This window comes from Neoarius graeffei, chromosome 2 (genome assembly GCF_027579695.1).
Source record: "Neoarius graeffei isolate fNeoGra1 chromosome 2, fNeoGra1.pri, whole genome shotgun sequence".
In the NCBI taxonomy this organism is placed as follows: Eukaryota; Metazoa; Chordata; class Actinopteri; order Siluriformes; family Ariidae; genus Neoarius; species Neoarius graeffei.
This window is the reverse complement of record NC_083570.1, coordinates 3,661,200-3,679,936: the sequence shown is the minus strand read 5'-3', so window position 1 is coordinate 3,679,936 and position 18,737 is coordinate 3,661,200. Positions and strand designations below refer to the sequence as shown.

General features: G+C 46.0%; 1 protein-coding gene across 1 annotated transcript in view; it reads right to left on the bottom strand.

Moving 5' to 3' along the window:
- Positions 1–16,808: 16,808 nt before the first annotated feature.
- lama2 (laminin, alpha 2) overlaps positions 16,809–18,737 on the bottom strand; it is a 285,101-nt gene continuing 283,172 nt past the window's right edge. Inside the window, exons 61-63 of the mRNA XM_060913573.1 lie at positions 18,286–18,416; positions 17,953–18,166; positions 16,809–17,500 (exon numbers count right to left, since the gene is read on the bottom strand). Of these exons, the coding sequence (XP_060769556.1) occupies positions 17,346–17,500; positions 17,953–18,166; positions 18,286–18,416 (500 nt within the window). The 3' untranslated portion in view covers positions 16,809–17,345. The remainder of the gene's footprint in view (positions 17,501–17,952; positions 18,167–18,285; positions 18,417–18,737) is intronic.

Genomic DNA, 18,737 nt, shown 5'->3' with positions numbered 1-18,737 from the left:
ACTGCTCCCCGGGTGCTCTGGTGTGGCTGCCCACTGCTCTGACTGTGTGTGTGTGTTCACTGCTTCAGATGGGTTAAATGCAGAGGATTAATTTCACTGTGCTTGAAGTGTGCATGTGATGAATAAAGGTTTCTTTCTTTATTATCAGGTGTCTGGAAGAAGTTAGGCTAATATTTGTACCTTTCCTTTAAGCCCCGCATACACGGGCTACTTCTCGTCATTGTTGCAGGTGGGCAACAACACCTCCAGTGTCATGTCCCTGAGCACCGGCTCCCCTAAGGGCTGTGTCCTGAGCCCGCTGCTGTTCACCCTGATGACCCATGACTGCTGTCCCAGGTCCACTACTAACCATATCGTGAATTTTGCAGACGACACAACAGTAGTGGGCCTTATCCAGGGTGACAACGACGTGGCCTACAGAGAGGAGGTGAAACACCTAATGGACTGGTGCAAAACCAACAACCTGGTCCTGAATGTCGCCAAAACCAAGGAGATCATCGTCGACTTCAGGAGGAGCCGGTCCACTCACACATTACTCATTATCAACGACACAGCAGTGGAGAGAGTCAGCAGCACAAAGTTCCTGGGGGTGCAGATAACAGACACTCTGACCTGGTCCCATCACACCGGGGCCCTTGTAAAGAGGGCTCAGAAGCGCATGCAGTTTCTGCACTGGATGAAGAAGGCACATCTCCCCCCTCCAATTCTCACCACCTTCTACAGAGGCACTATAGAAAGCATTCTGACTTGCTGCATTTCTGTCTGGTCAGGAGACTGTAGGGCCTCTGACTGGAAGTCCCTGCAGAGTCCCTGCAGAGGGTGGTGAAGACAGTGGAGAAAATCATCAGGACTTCACTTCCTACGATGCAGGATAGTGCAGAAAAACGCTGCCTGACCAGGGCTCGCAACATCAGCAGAGACACCTCACGCCCCCACTATGGACTGTCCTCACTGCTGGTTTCTGGAAAGCGGCTATGCAGCCTCCGGAGTAGAACAGCCAGGTTCTACAACAGTTTTTTCCCACATGCCATAAGACTGTTGAACCGAAATAATCCCCACCACCACCACCTAGGCAATATACTTTATATTCAGGCAATGCACTTTATATTGTATATAGGACTTTATACACAGTTTTCTTATATATATAATATTTATTTATTTATATTTTCTCAGGTAATATACTTGCTGCTGTTTCGTTCTGCACTACACTGAGCCAAAGCAACAAAATCTCGTTCTGATGTGTATTGTTTGATGCAAATCTGAATGACAATAAAGAAAGTCTAAGTCTAAGTAAGCATATTGCGATTTTTGGATGCAAGTTTCCCCTCGGGCGGCACGGTGGTGTAGTGGTTAGCGCTGTCGCCTCACAGCAAGAAGGTCCTGGGTTCGAGCCCCGGGGCCGGCGAGGGCCTTTCTGTGTGGAGTTTGCATGTTCTCCCCGTGTCCGCGTGGGTTTCCTCCGGGTGCTCCGGTTTCCCCCACAGTCCAAAGACATGCAGGTTAGGTTAACTGGTGACTCTAAATTGAGCGTAGGTGTGAATGTGAGTGTGAATGGTTGTCTGTGTCTATGTGTCAGCCCTGTGATGACCTGGCGACTTGTCCAGGGTGTACCCCGCCTTTCGCCCGTAGTCAGCTGTGATAGGCTCCAGCTTGCCTGCGACCCTGTAGAAGGATAAAGCGGCTAGAGATAATGAGATGAGATGAGATGAGATGAGAAGTTTCCCCTCTCGTGTGCATGTTATCTGCAACCAGTGGGCGGTTTGGGGAGGGGGTTGTACAGCGCCGTTTGCGTGGACCCCCTATAGGAAGAACAAAAAAATCCGTCTCATCATTTTGTCTGTTTTTGTTGAAAATCTGACACTGATATCTGGGATGAACACTGTGACTGGGTCAGATTTTCAGTGGAAATGTCCCAGACTGGATCAAAGCCGATGTCTAGACGTGTTTGATATTGAATGTGAGAGCTCAAGCTCAACGGCTCAAATCCAAAAAGAAAATGAACGGAGTAAATTAGCCTCAGGAGCCGAAATGAAAGAAGGACCATAGCCTTTTGGCAGAAATGTTAGTGAGGGATGCAAATAAAAAGAGAGGTGTTATTGTTCTAGTTGGGTCAGGAGTTATTTTCATTTCCCTCAGGTTAAGCACAATTGACTATGGAGATCATCTGCACATGTCACACCCACTTGCACAAATTGACAAAATGTGCACGATTATCTGTTTTATCTGCATGATTTTAGTTTAAATTGAGTGCAAGTATATTGATAAGTACTCTTAAATCAGGGTTGGTCATATTTCCTGGACAACAGCTTATTTCTCGGATGGCGTCCGAGCTATGATTTCCTGTATAAAGTCAATGGGAGACGTTTATTATAACAGCCTTTGTGTTGGAATAACAATTAAAGTAAGTAAGTAAATTATATATAAGGGAGAAGAAATATATATACGAATAAGAGAAAAACTGAAATAATCTCCGTAAAAATAATTACAGTCATAATAAAGAGCCATTCAAAAAAATGATCAGAGACTGAAATGGAAAAGGTTAAAAATACAACCCCGATTCCAAAAAAGTTGGGACAAAGTACAAATTGTAAATAAAAACGGAATGCAATGATGTGGAAGTTTCAAAATTCCATATTTTATTCAGAATAGAACATAGATGACATATCAAATGTTTAAACTGAGAAAATGTATCATTTAAAGAGAAAAATTAGGTGATTTTTAAATTTCATGACAACAACACATCTCAAAAAAGTTGGGACAAGGCCATGTTTCCCACTGTGAGACATCCCCTTTTCTCTTTACAACAGTCTGTAAACGTCTGGGGACTGAGGAGACAAGTTGCTCAAGTTTAGGGATAGGAATGTTAACCCATTCTTGTCTAATGTAGGATTCTAGTTGCTCAACTGTCTTAAGTCTTTTTTGTCGTATCTTCCGTTTTATGATGCACCAAATGTTTTCTATGGGTGAAAGATCTGGACTGCAGGCTGGCCAGTTCAGTACCCGGACCCTTCTTCTACGCAGCCATGATGCTGTAATTGATGCAGTATGTGGTTTGGTATTGTCATGTTGGAAAATGCAAGGTCTTCCCTGAAAGAGACGTCATCTGGACGGGAGCATATGTTGCTCTAGAACCTGGATATAACTTTCAGCATTGATGGTGTCTTTCCAGATGTGTAAGCTGCCCATGCCACATGCACTAATGCAACCCCATACCATCAGAGATGCAGGCTTCTGAACTGAGCACCGATAACAACTCGGGTCGTCCTTCTCCTCTTTAGTCCGAATGACACGGCGTCCCTGATTTCCATAAAGAACTTCACATTTTGATTCGTCTGACCACAGAGCAGTTTTCCACTTTGCCACAGTCCATTTTAAATGAGCCTTGGCCCAGAGAAGACGTCTGCGCTTTTGGATCATGTTTAGATACGGCTTCTTCTTTGAACTATAGAGTTTTGGCTGGCAACGGCGGATGGCACGGTGAATTGTGTTCACAGATAATGTTCTCTGGAAATATTCCTGAGCCCATTTTGTGATTTCCAATACAGAAGCATGCCTGTATGTGATGCAGTGCCGTCTAAGGGCCCGAAGATCACGAGCACCCAGTATGGTTTTCCGGCCTTGACCCTTACGCACAGAGATTCTTCCAGATTCTCAGAATCTTTTGATGATATTATGCACTGTAGATGATGATATGTTCAAACTCTTTGCAATTTTACACTGTTGAACTCACTGTCGCAGAATTAGGGGGATTGGTGATCCTCTTCCCATCTTTACTTCTGAGAGCCGCTGCCACTCCAAGATGCTCTTTTTATACCCAGTCATGTTAATGACCTATTGCCAATTGACCTAATGAGTTGCAATTTGGTCTTCCAACTGTTCCTTTTTTTGTACCTTTAACTTTTCCAGCCTCTTATTGCCCCTGTCCCAACTTTTTTGAGATGTGTTGCTGTCATGAAATTTCAAATGAGCCAGTATTTGGTATGACATTTCAAAATGTCTCACTTTTGACATTTGATATGTTGTCTATGTTCTATTGTGAATACAATATCAGTTTTTGAGATTTGTAAATTATTGCATTATGTTTTTATTTACAATTTGTACTTTGTCCCAACTTTTTTGGAATCGGGGTTGTAAAAAAAAATTTAAATAAAAAAAAACAGTGAAGGGGAGCGCTACACAAATATGTAAGGAATGTGGGTGAAGTTGAGAAAATAAGAGGAGGTAATGAAATGGGGGAAAAAAGTCAGGAGATACTTTTCTTCGGGCAAATTTGATCAGATAGCACGGTTTAACACATGAGCCAAATACACGCGATGGGACGGTAAGATGGCGGCCAGATGGCTTCACTCGTCTCTACAGCGGGGAATAGGCTCTGAGCTCTCCAGATCTTATGTTGAGCTCAGTGTACACCACCCACATAACGATCACTGAAAATGATAAATGTTGCACTGAAAATAATTAAAAAGGAAATGTTAAAAATTAACTGTCAGACAAGAAACTAGTCAAATTTAAAAAGAAAATGATCTCGTGACCTTCGCATTATAAAGTTCTGTTTGTTTCATATTAAGCAGCGTCTCATTAAATAACTAATAAACAGTAATAAAGCCAGAACAGAACAACATTTTAAACCTGTTCAGGTCACACTATATAAAAATAAAACATCACTTTTGGAGGGGTGGCACGGTGGTGTAGTGGTTAGCGCTGTCGCCTCACAGCAAGAAGGTCCTGGGTTCGAGCCCCGTGGCCGGTGAGGGCCTTTCTGTGCGGAGTTTGCATGTTCTTCCCGTGTCCGTGTGGGTTTCCTCCGGGTGCTCCGGTTTCCCCCACAGTCCAAAGACATGCAGGTTAGGTTAACTGGTGACTCTAAATTGACCGTAGGTGTGAATGTGAGTGTGAATGGTTGTCTGTGTCTATGTGTCAGCCCTGTGATGACCTGGCGACTTGTCCAGGGTGTACCCCGCCTTTCACCCGTAGTCAGCTGGGATAGGATCCAGCTCGCCTGCGACCCTGTAGAACAGGATAAAGCGGCTACAGATAATGAGATCACTTTTGGAATGAATTTGATTTTTCTGCTTGTGTTCTAAGATGTAAAATCCACATACACTTTTTCAAATCTGAAGTTGTTTCTAAACCCTGAGATTTGATTGTAAAACATTGAACAATATTTAAACTCCATTAGAACATCCAGTACATGATCGGTTCAGGCTGCCGATGTCGTGTTCATCCCATATTCAGCCTGGATGATGATTGGCCCGCAGATAGAACCTTATAAATCCAGGTTTATCTGTGAGTTTGGGATTTTTATTCAAATATTACAATCAAAGCTTTGCAGAATAAAAGATAAGTGATGAAGTGATGAGTGATGAAGTGATAAATGATAAAAACACGCGTACAGTATATATTCACACATAAAGGTGTGATGATACAAATACGATTGGTCAATTCAGCACAAAGAAATACATATGTTCTTCTTACAGTTGGAACTTTAATTTCAGTGTGTGATTGAATGATTAATCGTTTGACCAGCAGGTGTCTTTAGTGACGCGTCAAGAAATGAACCACTTCAACACAGTTGGCTGGAAACCTTCAGTGTTTCATGAAGCTTCATCTGTCCATCACTAGTTATAATTATACTTTTAAAGTAAAAATGAACCATTATCTCTAATGGAACTAGAAGCTCAGACTTTTTATCTGACACGGTCTCAGATTTGCACATTTGTAACATTTCACAAGCCTCAGTTTGTATGAAAATTAAATGATTGTCAGGTGTCTGGGAGGAGATAGAGCAATTTAAGGGTGCGGCTAATATTTGTACCTTTCCTTTAAGCCCCGCATACACGGGTGACTTCTTGTCGCAAGCTTATTGCAATTTTTGGATGCAAGTTTCCCCTCTCGTGTGCACATTATCTGCAAATCAGTGGGCAGTTTGGGGAGGGGGATGCAAGTCATGTGGAAATCATGTGACTATTTCGCAGGCGGGGATTGGTTTAGCCTTTGGAAGTGATCGCTTCATTACTGCAAAGACACGCACACGCGGCAGTATCTCTGCAACAAGTCAGCGACTTGCGATTTTTTGTCGCAGAACATCAAGCATGTTTGATACCTGCGATCTATCACAAGCAACAAAAAAAATCACCATCGCAAATATCCAGACACGAAGCAATTTTTTGCTTGCGTCAAAAAGTTGCACAACAAAGCGATGGAAAATCACCCATGTGTGCCGGGCTTTCTGACTTCATTCATTAGAAACTGAACAAAATCCAATGGCTACTTTCATTTTTAACAGTCATTTACAGTATATTTTAAAAATGGTTGTATGTTTTAAGTTTTCAGAGGTGGACCGTAACGAAGTACATTTACTTGAGTTCTGCACTTAAGTAAACTTTTTGAGTATCTGTACTTTAGTTGAGTATTATTTTTGGGGGAAACTTATGACTTTAACTTCACTACATTTGAAAGACAAATATCGTACTTTTTACTCCACTACATTTCTATCAAGGTCCTCGTTACTCGTTACAATGAAGCAGCTTTGAAAGTGGATGTTTTTTTCTTTTCTAAAACGTGATTGTTTTTTTCACAGGTGACACTGAGACAGTCCATCAGTAATCACTAGGGTCACGTCACGTCCATAGACTGGATAAAATCAAGTTCAGTGATTTCTCAGCAGCATTATTTGAACAAGATCAGTTGATAAAGCAGAACCACCAATTACTTTCAGGTATATACGCCATGTAACGACTCATACACAGATGAGGAAAAGGATGATTTCTTTGAACAACTGTCAGAAAACCTTGGCCAAGTACCAGTCGAAGAGGATGTTGTTGTGATGGGTGACTTAAATGGCAGGGTACAGTAGGAAAAAGAAGAGACCCCTGGACAGCATATTTGGGTCCCTACAGCGACCCCAACGCACAGTGCAACTACAACGGGCACCAACTTTTGAGCCTTTGTGCAGAACATACTGTAAGCTCGTCATCACAAACACTTTCTTCCAACACCGTCCCAGTCACAGACAAACATGGTATAAGTGGATAGAAGAGGCTATACAAGACATGGGTCAAGTCACATTCAGAGGAGGACTATGTGAAGTATAGACTCGCAAGACGAAACAGTAAGAGAGCAGTGAGGGATGCAAAGAACACCTCTTGGAACACCTACGGTATGGAGCTAAGTGAGTTGTACAAAAGGTCACCACAAGAGTTCTTCAGGAGCATGAAAGCTATGAGACTCCAAGAGGAACCATACAACCCCACCTCCATAATAAACGACCATGATGGAAACCCTCTGTATGAGGAGGCCAAAATCAGACAGAGATGGGAGAACTACTTCAGAGTTCTACTTAACCCCAATGTAGAAAACAACATCAACTCACACTTCAGCCACAGATACCCAGACTACACAGAACCAAACATCCAGGAAGAAGAAGTCCGGAAAGCAGTCAGGCAAAGTCTGAAGAACAAGGCTGCAGGAGTTGATGAAATCACCACAGAGACCATCATTGCCTGTGGAGACATTGCCATCAAGTGGCTCACAAGCATATTCCAGAAGGTATGGGAGGAGAGATGTGCTCCAGATGACTGGCAGAGAGCAATAATAGTCCCCATATGGAAGAAGAAAGGGAGTAAGAAAGACTGTGGTACCTATAGAGGTATTTTCCTTCTCAGTCACACAGGAAATACACATTGAAGAGTCCCTTCAACAACTCTGTGAAAGAGCTTGTGAGTACCAAGAACAACTACATCTGGTCTTCATAGATCAAGAGAAGGCATTCGATAGAGTGGACAGAAACAAGCTTTGGGGGACATTGGAATGGTATGGTGTGAAAAGACAACTCCTTGACAACATCAGAGCGATTTACAACAACAGTCAAATTGCAGTGCGGACCACATGCGGACTCACAGATTGGTTTAAAGTGAGGACCAGAGTGAGACAGGGCTGTGTGCTGTCACCATTACTTTTCATATGGACAAGATCACCAAAGATGCCAAGATAGATCCCCAGGCACTGAATGAATTACTGTTTGCTGATGACCAAAGCATTATGAACGAGGACAAAGAGCTGGTGCAAAAACACATGGACAGATTAACCAGCAGTTGTGAGCAGCAGGCAATGAAGATCAGCATAGAAAAGACTGAGGTCATGTCAGTAGGGCGCACTTCCAAAGAACTAAATATCACTGTGGCAGCGGGGGCATGGTCAAGCGTCGGTCTGTGAATGGAGGGCGGAGTCAGGGAAGGTAAGTGGCAGAATCACTACACCTGATGTGAATTAACCTGTGTTTATGTGTCTTCCCCAGTGACCGCGCCCTATAAAAGGTGAGAGAGAGCAGAGGAAGGGAGCTCTCTCCCCAACCAGACGACTTGTGTGCGTGCGTGCGTGTGGCTGGGAGAGTGTAACATAGTCACTGAAAAGTGCTAATAAAGAGTTTTTGGAACTCAGTTCTGGTCTGCCATACTTCTGTGCTCCACCCACCCGCTCTAATTCTTACAGTGGTGCTGAAACCCGGGATTCAGAGCACAGAGGAGAACAGCCCCATGGAGTCCTCCCCCTTCAAGAACCTGATCCATGCCCTTGCCACGGCCCAACAGAGCCAGCACCAGGTGCTGGCCGCCCTCCGGAAGGAGCAGGAGCAAAGGTTCGAGGCCCTGGTGCTGGCGCAGCAGGAAGATCGTCAGGTGTTCCAGCACCTCCTCGCGTCGGTGGGGTCCACCACCTCCACCGCTGCAGGCCCTCCCCACCTCACCCAAATGAACATGGGCCCGCACGACGACCCCGAGGCCTTCCTCATGCTCTTCAAGCAAGCAGCAGAGGCCTGGGGCTAGTCGGTGGAACAGCGCGTGGCGCACCTCCTTTCCCTGCTAACGGACGAGGCGCAACTGGCCGCGCTACAGTTCCCCGCCGACAACCGGCTGGTCTACGCAGACCTCTGCCGGGCCGTCCTCCAGCATGTGGGGCGCACCCCGGAACAACAATGACAGTGCTTCCACAGTCTGCGCCTAGAGGAGGTCGGGCGGCCATTCGCGCTTGGCCAGCAACTCTGGGACACCTGCCAGCGGTGGCTGAGGGCTGACAACCGCAATGCCGAGGGAATCGTCGATCTGTTGGCACTGGAACAGTTCATCGACTGACTTCCAGAAGGAGCAGCGGAGTGGGCCCAGTGCCATCGCCCGACGTCGCTGGATCAGGCCATCGAGCTAGCAGAGGACGATTTGGCGGCTGTTCCGATGGCAGGACAGCATGTCTCCTCTTCTCCCCTCTCCTCTCTCTCTCTCTCCCCCCCTTCTGTTCCTCGTCCTCGCCCCGTTCCCCCACCACGGAGGCGGGGGCCGGCTCCACCCCAGCCAGCCCGCCACATCCGCAGTGCCCTCCCGTTTCCCACTTCCATGTCTGTCTCTCCCCCCCTCAGGTGAGTAAGCTCCAGAACGCCGGTGCAGAGAGAGAGCCCAGGCCGGTTTGCTGGCGCTGCGGGGAGCCGGGGCACCTCCAGCATCAGTGCTCAGCAATGGAGGTGGGCGCAGTGGTCCAGATCCCCGACACGCCAGGGACCACCCTCGATCAGGCCAGAGCGTATCGCATACTGGTGAGTATCCAAGGGGATACATATCAGGCTTTGGTGGACTCCGGCTGTAATCAGACCTCAATCCACAAAAGCCTGGTGCAAGATGAGGCATTGGGGAGAGCACAATTGGTGAAGGTGTTGTGTGTGCATGGGGTGTTCACAACTACCCTTTAGTGTCGGTCCACATTCTATTTCGAGGGGAGAAATTTAGCGTAAAGGCAGCGGTTAATCCTCGCCTTACCCACTCGATAATTTTGGGGACTGATTGGCTGGGATTTCGGGAATTAATGACTCATTTAGTGAAGAGTGGGGCCTGCCATAGTTCAGCAGGGGGAGGTCCCGGTGTGGCATTGGTGGGAGCAGCTGTCACAGAGCCGTCTACGTCATCACCACGTCAGAGTGAGGAGCAGCAGGCTCTTCCTCCATCTCTCGGGGAATCCCTTGCGGATTTCCCGTTAGAGCAGTCGCGAGATGAGACTCTGCAGCATGCATTTGACCAGGTGAGAGTAATCGATGGTCAAACGCTCCAGCCAAATGCCACCCCGTCCTTCCCCTATTTTTCCATTATTAAGGATAGATTATACCGAGTGACGTAGGACACTCAGACTAAGGAGCCGATCACACAGCTTTTGATCCCTAAGAGCCGCCGGGAATTTATATTCCAGGCGGCTCACTTTAATCCCATGGCTGGACACTTCCCAGGGCAGGATAAGACACTAGCCTGAATAATGGCCCGGTTCTATTGGCCAGGGATTCGCGGCGATGTCCGTAGGTGGTGTACGGTATGCCGCGAATGGCAGTTAGTAAATCCAGCGGCCATTCCAAAAGCGCCTTTGCGCCCTCTACCATTAATCGAGACCCAGTTTGAAAGAATTGGGATGGATCTCGTCAGGTCATTAGATCAGTCAACACGAGGGTATTGCTTTATTTTAGTTCTGGTGGACTATGCAACACGATATCCGGAAGCAGTGCCTCTTCGCAATATTTCAGCACGTGGTATTGTGGAAGCACTCTTTTGCGTCATCTCCTGAGCTGGAATCCTCAAAGAGATTCTGACTGATCAAGGCACTACGTTTATGTCACGCACACTGCGTGAACTGCATGGGTTACTGGGAATTAAGCCGATCCGCACCAGCGTTTATCACCCACAAATGGACGGCTTAGTCGAACGGTTTAATCGCACCCTCAAAAATATAATAAAAAAATTCATAAGCGAGGATGCACGCAACTGGGATAAATGGCTCGAGCCCCTGTTATTCGCAGTGCGAGATGTCCCACAAGCCTCCATGGGGTTCTCCCCATTCGAATTATTATATGGGCATAAACCGCGGTGCATTCTAGATGTACTGCGGGAAAATTGGGACGAGGGACCTTCAACAAGCAAAAATTAAATTCAATATGTTATCGATCTGTGCGCAAAACTCCACACACTCACACACCTAAACCAGGAGAATTTGTGGCAGACCCAAGAATGACAAGTCTGCCTGTACGACAGGGGCACACGCCTTAGGGAGTTCGCACCGGGAGATAAAGTACTTGTGCTGTTGCCCATGTCGAGCTCCAAATTGATCGCCAAGTGGCAAGGACCCTTTGAGGTCACACGGTGAGTCAGGGATGTCGACTATGAGGTGAGGTGAACGGACAGAGGTGGGGCGTTACAGATTTACCACCTCAATCTGGTAAAACTTTGGAATGAGGAGGTCCCCGTGGCGTTGGTGTAGTTGGTTCCAGAGAAGGTGGAGCTGGGGCCGGAGGTTCAAAAGGGAACATTGACTACCATTCTGGTCCCCTGTGGAGATCACCTCTCCTCGACCCAACTCATGGAGGTTGCTCAGTTGCAAGCCAAATTTTCGGACATGTTCTCACCCCTGCCCGGCCGCACCCACCTCATAGAACACCACATTGAGACGCCCCCGGGGTGGTAGTGCGCAGCCGCCCTTACAGGCTGCCCGAACACAAGAAAAAGGTGGTTTGGGAAGAACTCGAGGCCATGCTCGACATAGGCATCGTTGAGGAGTCCCACAGTGACTGGAGCAGCCTGGTGGTCTTGGTTCCCAAGGCTGACGGGTCGGTCCGGTTCTGTGTGGACTATAGAAAAGTCAACGCGGTGTCTAAATTCTATGCATACCCAATGCCTCGTATTGACGAGTTGCTTGATCAACTAGGCACAGCTCATTTTTATTCGACACTGGATTTGACAAAGGGATATTGGCATATCCCCTTGACGCCATTATCCCGAGAGAAAATGGCCTTTTCCACACTGCTTGGCTTACACCAGTTTGTCACATTTCCTTTTGGGCTGTTTGGGGCGCCCGCTACGTTCCAGCGGCTTATGGATAGGGTCCTCCGCCCCCATGCCACCTATGCAGCTGAATACCTGGACAATATTATAATCTATAGTAATGACTGGCCGTGGCATTTGCAACATCTAAGGGTCGTCCTTAGGTTGCTGAGGCAAGTGGGTCTCACAGCCAACCCAAAGAAGTGTGCGATTGGGCGGGTGGAAGTATAGTATCTGGGCTTCCACTTGGGCAATGGGCAGGTGTGTCCCCAAATTAATTAGACAGCAGTGATTGCGGCCTGCCCGAGGCCCAAGACCAAAAAGGGGGTGAGACAGTTCCTGGGGCTGGCTGGCTACTATCGTAGGTTTATACCTAATTATTCGGACATCACCAGCCCGCTGACTGATCTCACTAAAAAGGGGGCACCAGATCCGGTCCAGTGGACAGAGCAATGCCAGCGGGCTTTCTCTGAGGTAAAGGCTGCACTGTATGGGGGGGCACTGTTACACTCCCCTGACTTCACTCTCCACTTTGTTTTTCAGACGGACACATCGGACAGGGGGCTGGGGGCTGTTCTGTCCCAGGAGGTGGAGGATTGTCCCGTGCTGTACATCAGCAGAAAGCTGTCAGTGCATGAGGGCCGCTACAACACTATAGAGAAGGAGTCCCTTGCCATCAAGTGGGCAGTCCTCGCCCTCCGCTACTACCTACTGGGACGCCCTTTCACCCTCTGTTCGGACCATGCGCCCCTCCAGTGGCTCCACCACATGAAGGATGCCAACGCGCGGATCACCCGTTGGTATCTGGCACTCCAGCCGTTTAAGTTCAAGGTGATCCACAGGCCGGGGCCACAGATGGTCGTGGCAGACTTCCTCTCCCATCGGGGGGAGTCGGCTGCAGGCTGGACGGCTCCCTGGCCTGAGTCGGGCGGTGGGGGTATGTGGCAGCGGGGGCGTGGTCAAGTGTCGGTCTGTGAATGGAGGGCAGAGTCAAGGAAAGTAAGTGGCAGAATCACACCTGATGTGAGTTAACCTGTGTTTGTGTCTTCCCCAGTGACCGCGCCCTATAAAAGGAGAGAGAGAGAGCAGAGGAAGGGAGCTCTCTCCCCAACCAGATGACTTATGTGTGTATGTGCGTGTGGCTGGGAGAGTGTAACATAGTCACTGAAAAGTGCTAATAAAGAGTTTTTGGAAAAACTCAAAAAGCAAACACAGTCAGCTACCAACTAGCACCCCTCCTGAAGCACCCAAACATACCAATGGAAACCAAAGCCAGTCTGATTAACACTATCTTCATCCCCACTCTCACCTACCAATGCCAGACATGGACTCTCAATAAGGCCCGGCAGAGAAAACTCACAGTATGCGAGATGCGATGCCTCCGGAGAGCAGCCAGAAAAAACAGAATGGATAAGATCAGGAATGAAGAAATGTGATGCCTCACCAAATCCAGGGATGCATGTCGGCCGAAACGAATCCGAGATAATCGCAAAAGAAGCATTTTTTTTTGAAATTTGTGATTTTTGTTTTTTTTCCATCATGTGCAAGTTGAGATCTTGAAGAATGCAATCAGTATTTCAGATAATAGATTGTTTTGTTGGAAAAGCATACATTTTTTGTTGCAAATTGTCTCGTTTTTGTCAGGACTGTAGCCTGCTGGGGGGTGTGGGTAAATTACCATATGGGCTATTCACATGATGATTTCAGTCTTTTGTTTATTTTTTTCGCCAATCAGCTGCATGATACGAGCTGAGCACATGGCTACTTAACCTGAATACAGGCATGTAATTTCACTATGGAATGAGCAAGCTAAACAGAGCACAGCGGAGCAAAACACCATGGAGCAAACAGACACACGGTTTTTACATCAGAGATGATCATTTCTAGCAAAAAAAACCCAACCAAAAGGAAGCTAGGATTACATTCCATTGGAGGCATTGGTGTGTGCAAGGCGCCGTTTCAAGGAAGCTAGGATTACATTCCATCAGAGGCATTGGTGTGTGCAAGGTGCAGTTTCTCTTTCTGATGGGGTAAGTTTATTAATCTAAGGCTGTGTGGTTATTTTTGCATGTAACGGAGAGAAGAACCTCTGCGGCCGGTCTACGGCTCGAAAATCAGCACATCACACGCGCGCTCTCATGCGTTTCACGCACGCCTTCCGTGCGTTTCTTGCATTTTTTGCATGTAGACCGGCCGTAGGAGCACGTACAGCTGGTTGTGACCGAGGCTTAACATGAAACTAGCGTTGTGTTAGTTGTGTTATCATCGTGCTATCTTTCTTACGGTGTGAGTAATTTTTCAACCACAAAACGTTAAAGTATACTTTAGGACTTATTTTTGTACTTCATAATTGTGTTGGGCATACTTTGCATGGAAGGAAAATTGACGTGGTGATCTTTGTTTACATGAAAGTAGTATCGTGCTAGCTAGTAGGGGGTAGGGCTTTCCTTAATATCATGCAAATGAGCACCATTATGTGCCCGCCCTACACCCAGAGTAGCTGAGATGGAAAACTTTGAGGGCGATTTTCTCCCTTTTCTGTTTTAAGAAGTATACACTTTCAAAAGGCCACACATTCTTCAAATATTGTCAGATCTCCACATGGAAGGCATCATTGGAAAGATTAGAAACTGTACTTTCTGAATCTGTCAATAACTCAAAATGCCCCAGGGCAGACATGTGTCCCTGGATTCTGGATTTGGGCACAAATAAGGAAGACGGTCAGTGCCACTCCTGTCGGCCAGCATATAGCACAGCAGCAGCTCAGATGGTTCGGGCACTTGATGAGAACACCACCCAACCATCCAGCCCTGCAGGCCTATAACACCAGGTACTCTGGCTACAGAGCCAGAGGAAGGCCCTGCCGCAGATGGATAGACGGAGTCGGAGACATTCTTCGGAACCATAGAATGACACTGCAGCAGACCATGCAGCTAGCAAAGGACTGACATCTCCACCTTCCCACGACACCCTAGAGGTAGAAGTGGATGGATAAAGTAAAGTAAGATCAGTTGATGGCAGAATGGAAGGAGATGGTTCTTCTGAGGAATGCACGCACCCATGGCCCATGAACCCATGTTCCAGTTTTCTGAAAGGATTAAAGATTTGTTTCATTTTAAATGTTTGCTTTGTTTGTCTAAAATGAACCACATCACAGCCTACAAAAACTTGCCATCCAACCTGCGGAAGCATATTGAGGTGTGAAGACATTTTAATCCAAGAGAAAGCTTGCAATGAAGTTGTCTGTGCTTTTAGAGCTAGCAATAACGTTGCAAACGTAGCTATGCAGTCTGGTTAGTCACATGACTTTCTATGGATTTGCCTGCCAAGTTGCCGTAGCCAGCCCTGTGATGACCTGGCGGCTTGTCCAGGGTGTACCCCGTCTTTCACCCGTAGTCAGCTGGGATAGGCTCCAGCTTGCCTGCGACCCTGTAGAACAGGATAAAGCGGCTAGAGATAATGAGATGAGATGAGTTGCTGTAGCCTTGTCCACAGCTAAGGTTAACACATAGCTAGTTCATGTGGACACTATTAGTTAGCATGTAAAAACGGAGTTACGCTAACATGAATAACGTTAACTTATCTGAAGTGTTTTCAGAAATGTTTTAGCATAATCTTGCCAAATAAACAGAATGTAGAAATCTTTCTTTTCTAGTAGCGTTAGCTACCCAATATGATTTCGAGTTTGAAAAGAGTTTGCTCGCATGTCAGGTGGAGCTTCACTGACTAGCTAGCTTAACATCAAACCACCATGATGGCACAGCATGCGTTCATTTTGTAAATCCAGTCGGTTGTTTCAGAGGCATTAGGTTTTGTAAGCGTTGTGGCAATAATACAACGATGCATTGACAGAAAATGTACTTTTAATACTTAAGTATTTTTAAAAGCAAGTACTGCAGTACTTAAGTAAAAATTTGACTGGAGAACTTTCACTTGTATCGGAGTAACATTTGATCAGTGGGATCTGTACTTTGACTTAAAGGTGGGGTATGAGATTTTGGAATAACGGTTCCCGCAAGCCATATTTTGAAAAGAAACCCGCCCGCCCTCGCCATGCTCCCACCCCCCGCGTCTCCACCCCTCCTCCCCCTTATAAAGCCTGAGAAAATCAGCCTTTTATAATGGGTGTCTATTGCGTTACACACTAGTGGAGAGTGTAGAGAGCTTGGAAAAATAGCTCAAACTTTCTCATTTAAACTGTTTTCAGCCCCAGTTTTCACTCCACACACATAATTTTCTCAAAAGTAGTAGCCACACTTGTCCTGATTCACACAATGTGTCTACCTACACGATAGGACTTGCAGTTTTTGAATGAGAAGCCTGAAAGTGAGGAGAGCACAGCCGCGCAGCCACATAGACTGCCATTATAAAACTTGGCAGAAAAGTCACTCGTTTTTAACTCGCTCTAGTGACCTCATTTTTTACACTACAGACAAAAAAAATTACATCAGTGTGTTCAGGAGAGCCTTGTGGCACTCACTGTGAAAGAATTTTGTGAATATCTCCTTCCGTTTTCGCGTAAATCCATGTTGTTTGGAGGGAGCGCACTGAGAAAATCCTGGCTGCTCGCTCTCTCACACACACACACACACACACGGGCCGGACTGCTCGCGGGCTTCAGTCTGATTGACGTGTCAGTATCCAATCATTTTGAGGTGGTACCTCGATATGATTGGATGGCGTTTTTCCTTTATTTTACACTGTAGACTGGATTAAAATATTTCGTTTTTGGGTCAAACCTTCTATTGTACTGCTTGCAACATGGGTGTGAGGAGCTTTTCAAGCAATATGGTAAAAAATACTCCTGAAAAAATTCTCATACCCCACCTTTAAGTAATGAAGCTGGGTTCTTTGTCCAGCTCTGTAAGTTTTATATCCAGCTGATAAACGACACTGAAAAATAAATGCACAGAAATATGATGGAGTGTGTCATGATCTTAAAATGTGTAAATGGAATGAAATGAAAAGTAAAAGCACAAACAGTAAGTTTATTGATAGTCACGTAAAGTACAAATCCGCTGAAGTGTCGGAACAAAGTTGTGGCTATAGCTCCACAAACCTCGTCCAAAATTACTGCTAGTAATAATAAATCAGTGAACGACAGATTTCACACTGGGCTGCATTCATCATTAGGCACATTAGCAAGTTATGAGAAGCGTGTTTATTTAAAAATCACTGCAACATGGAGGCCAAGTGTGGGACTACAAAAAATAAAAGAGAAAAAGAAAAAAAAAAAAAAACAAGGATGCATAAAGAATACTGGAGAATAATTCTTTCTGTTTTCTTCGGCAGCTGAGATTCAATGGTGTGGAGATGGAAAGAGGTGAAAGATCAACAACGGCGTGTAAATAAAATAAAATCAATTGCATTTTGCATATTTGGCTGGTTGGGTTTGGGTTCGTTTGCTTCTACTGCATAAAAGATTTCTTTGGTGTTTCTTCAGACCTGAATCACTTCCTGATGACAAGTTGTGAAATAAGTGTGTGTGTGTGTGTGTGTGTGTGTCTAGGCAGCAGGACAGGTGAGAGGCTGGACTCCTTTGATCTCCAGTGCTTTGTTGAGCTGAACCTCCAGAACTTTTCCTGCTTTAATGAGCTTTATGTTCCTCATGCAGCCTTTAAACGGAGTATTGACGGTCAGACCAAACTGCTTCAGGTCCTCTGTAAAACACACACACACACGAAACACAAAATCAATCATTAACTTTCATCTGAGAAAAATCCCACCTCTGTTTTGCGTGTTTGTCTACATGAATATGTAATTTTGTGGTGTTTATGTCTGGTGGGCGGAGTCCATGCAAATCAATTGATGTACATATCACCTGCCTGAAAGTCACTTCAGGAACACAGACTGTATAAATTGAAATGAAGGGCAGGTATTAAATTTGCAGAAACTCGCAAATCTATGTTGCAGGTTCACAATGGTTTCCATGGTAACAAGCTCCATGCGGTGCATCGTTTTGTTTGGTTATCCAATTTTGTGCACCGGTTTCGTGTTAGGTCTTGACTAGCGTGTGTCTCAGTCTATAACATACAATAAAATCGAAGCTTTTCCACACCCGATCTAACAGAGCTCAATTTTAACCTCCATAGCAACGGTTTGATTGACGCACCAGGGTATCCGCCCACGTAGATAGGGTCACTGGTGTCAGCGGAGGCGGAGCTAGCATCTGGACTGGCAGCTTCGGATTTTTTGCCGTCCACAATCAGCTCGAGGCGGTGCTTCAGTTTGTGGGCGGTGATGGAATGCCACTGTCCATCACAAAGCTCCAGCCCCTCGGAGATGGCCGTGACACGCCCCACTCCGTTATCAGCATGGAAGAGGACCTGGGGAGATCGACAGGAAGAGAAAGATAGACGGAACACAATTAACTCTTACTCTTAAATTCTGTCATTTTTCCTCCTTCCTCCTCTCTTTTCCTCCTTTCACACTTTCCCTCTCTCACCCTGCCGCTGACGAGTTCGATGCCGAATCCGTCCATTATCTGGCTGCTGATTCCGAGCAGAACTCCGGTGCTGCGGCTGGTGCGGAACTCCATCTCCACCGTCACGTCGTTCCCGACTCTGTAGGTGCTCACTGTAGAAACGTTATTGTGGTTTGAGACGCAGCCGTGGCTTTATAAGATGACGTGCTATTCTTACTAGGGCTGTAACGATACACCCAACTCACGATTCGATTCGTATCGCGATTTTTGACCCACGATTCGATACACCCACGATTTTTTTTTAAATGTTTTTTTAAAGTAGTAAATTTGACTTATTAACATTTACTTACTTACATTAACTATTTAATAACAAATAATTCAGACCACTGCAGAGAATGAGTAATATGTATGCAAAAATGAACAAATGTATATCCAAAGACTGTTTTATTTCTCAAAATAATACTGTTGAGCCG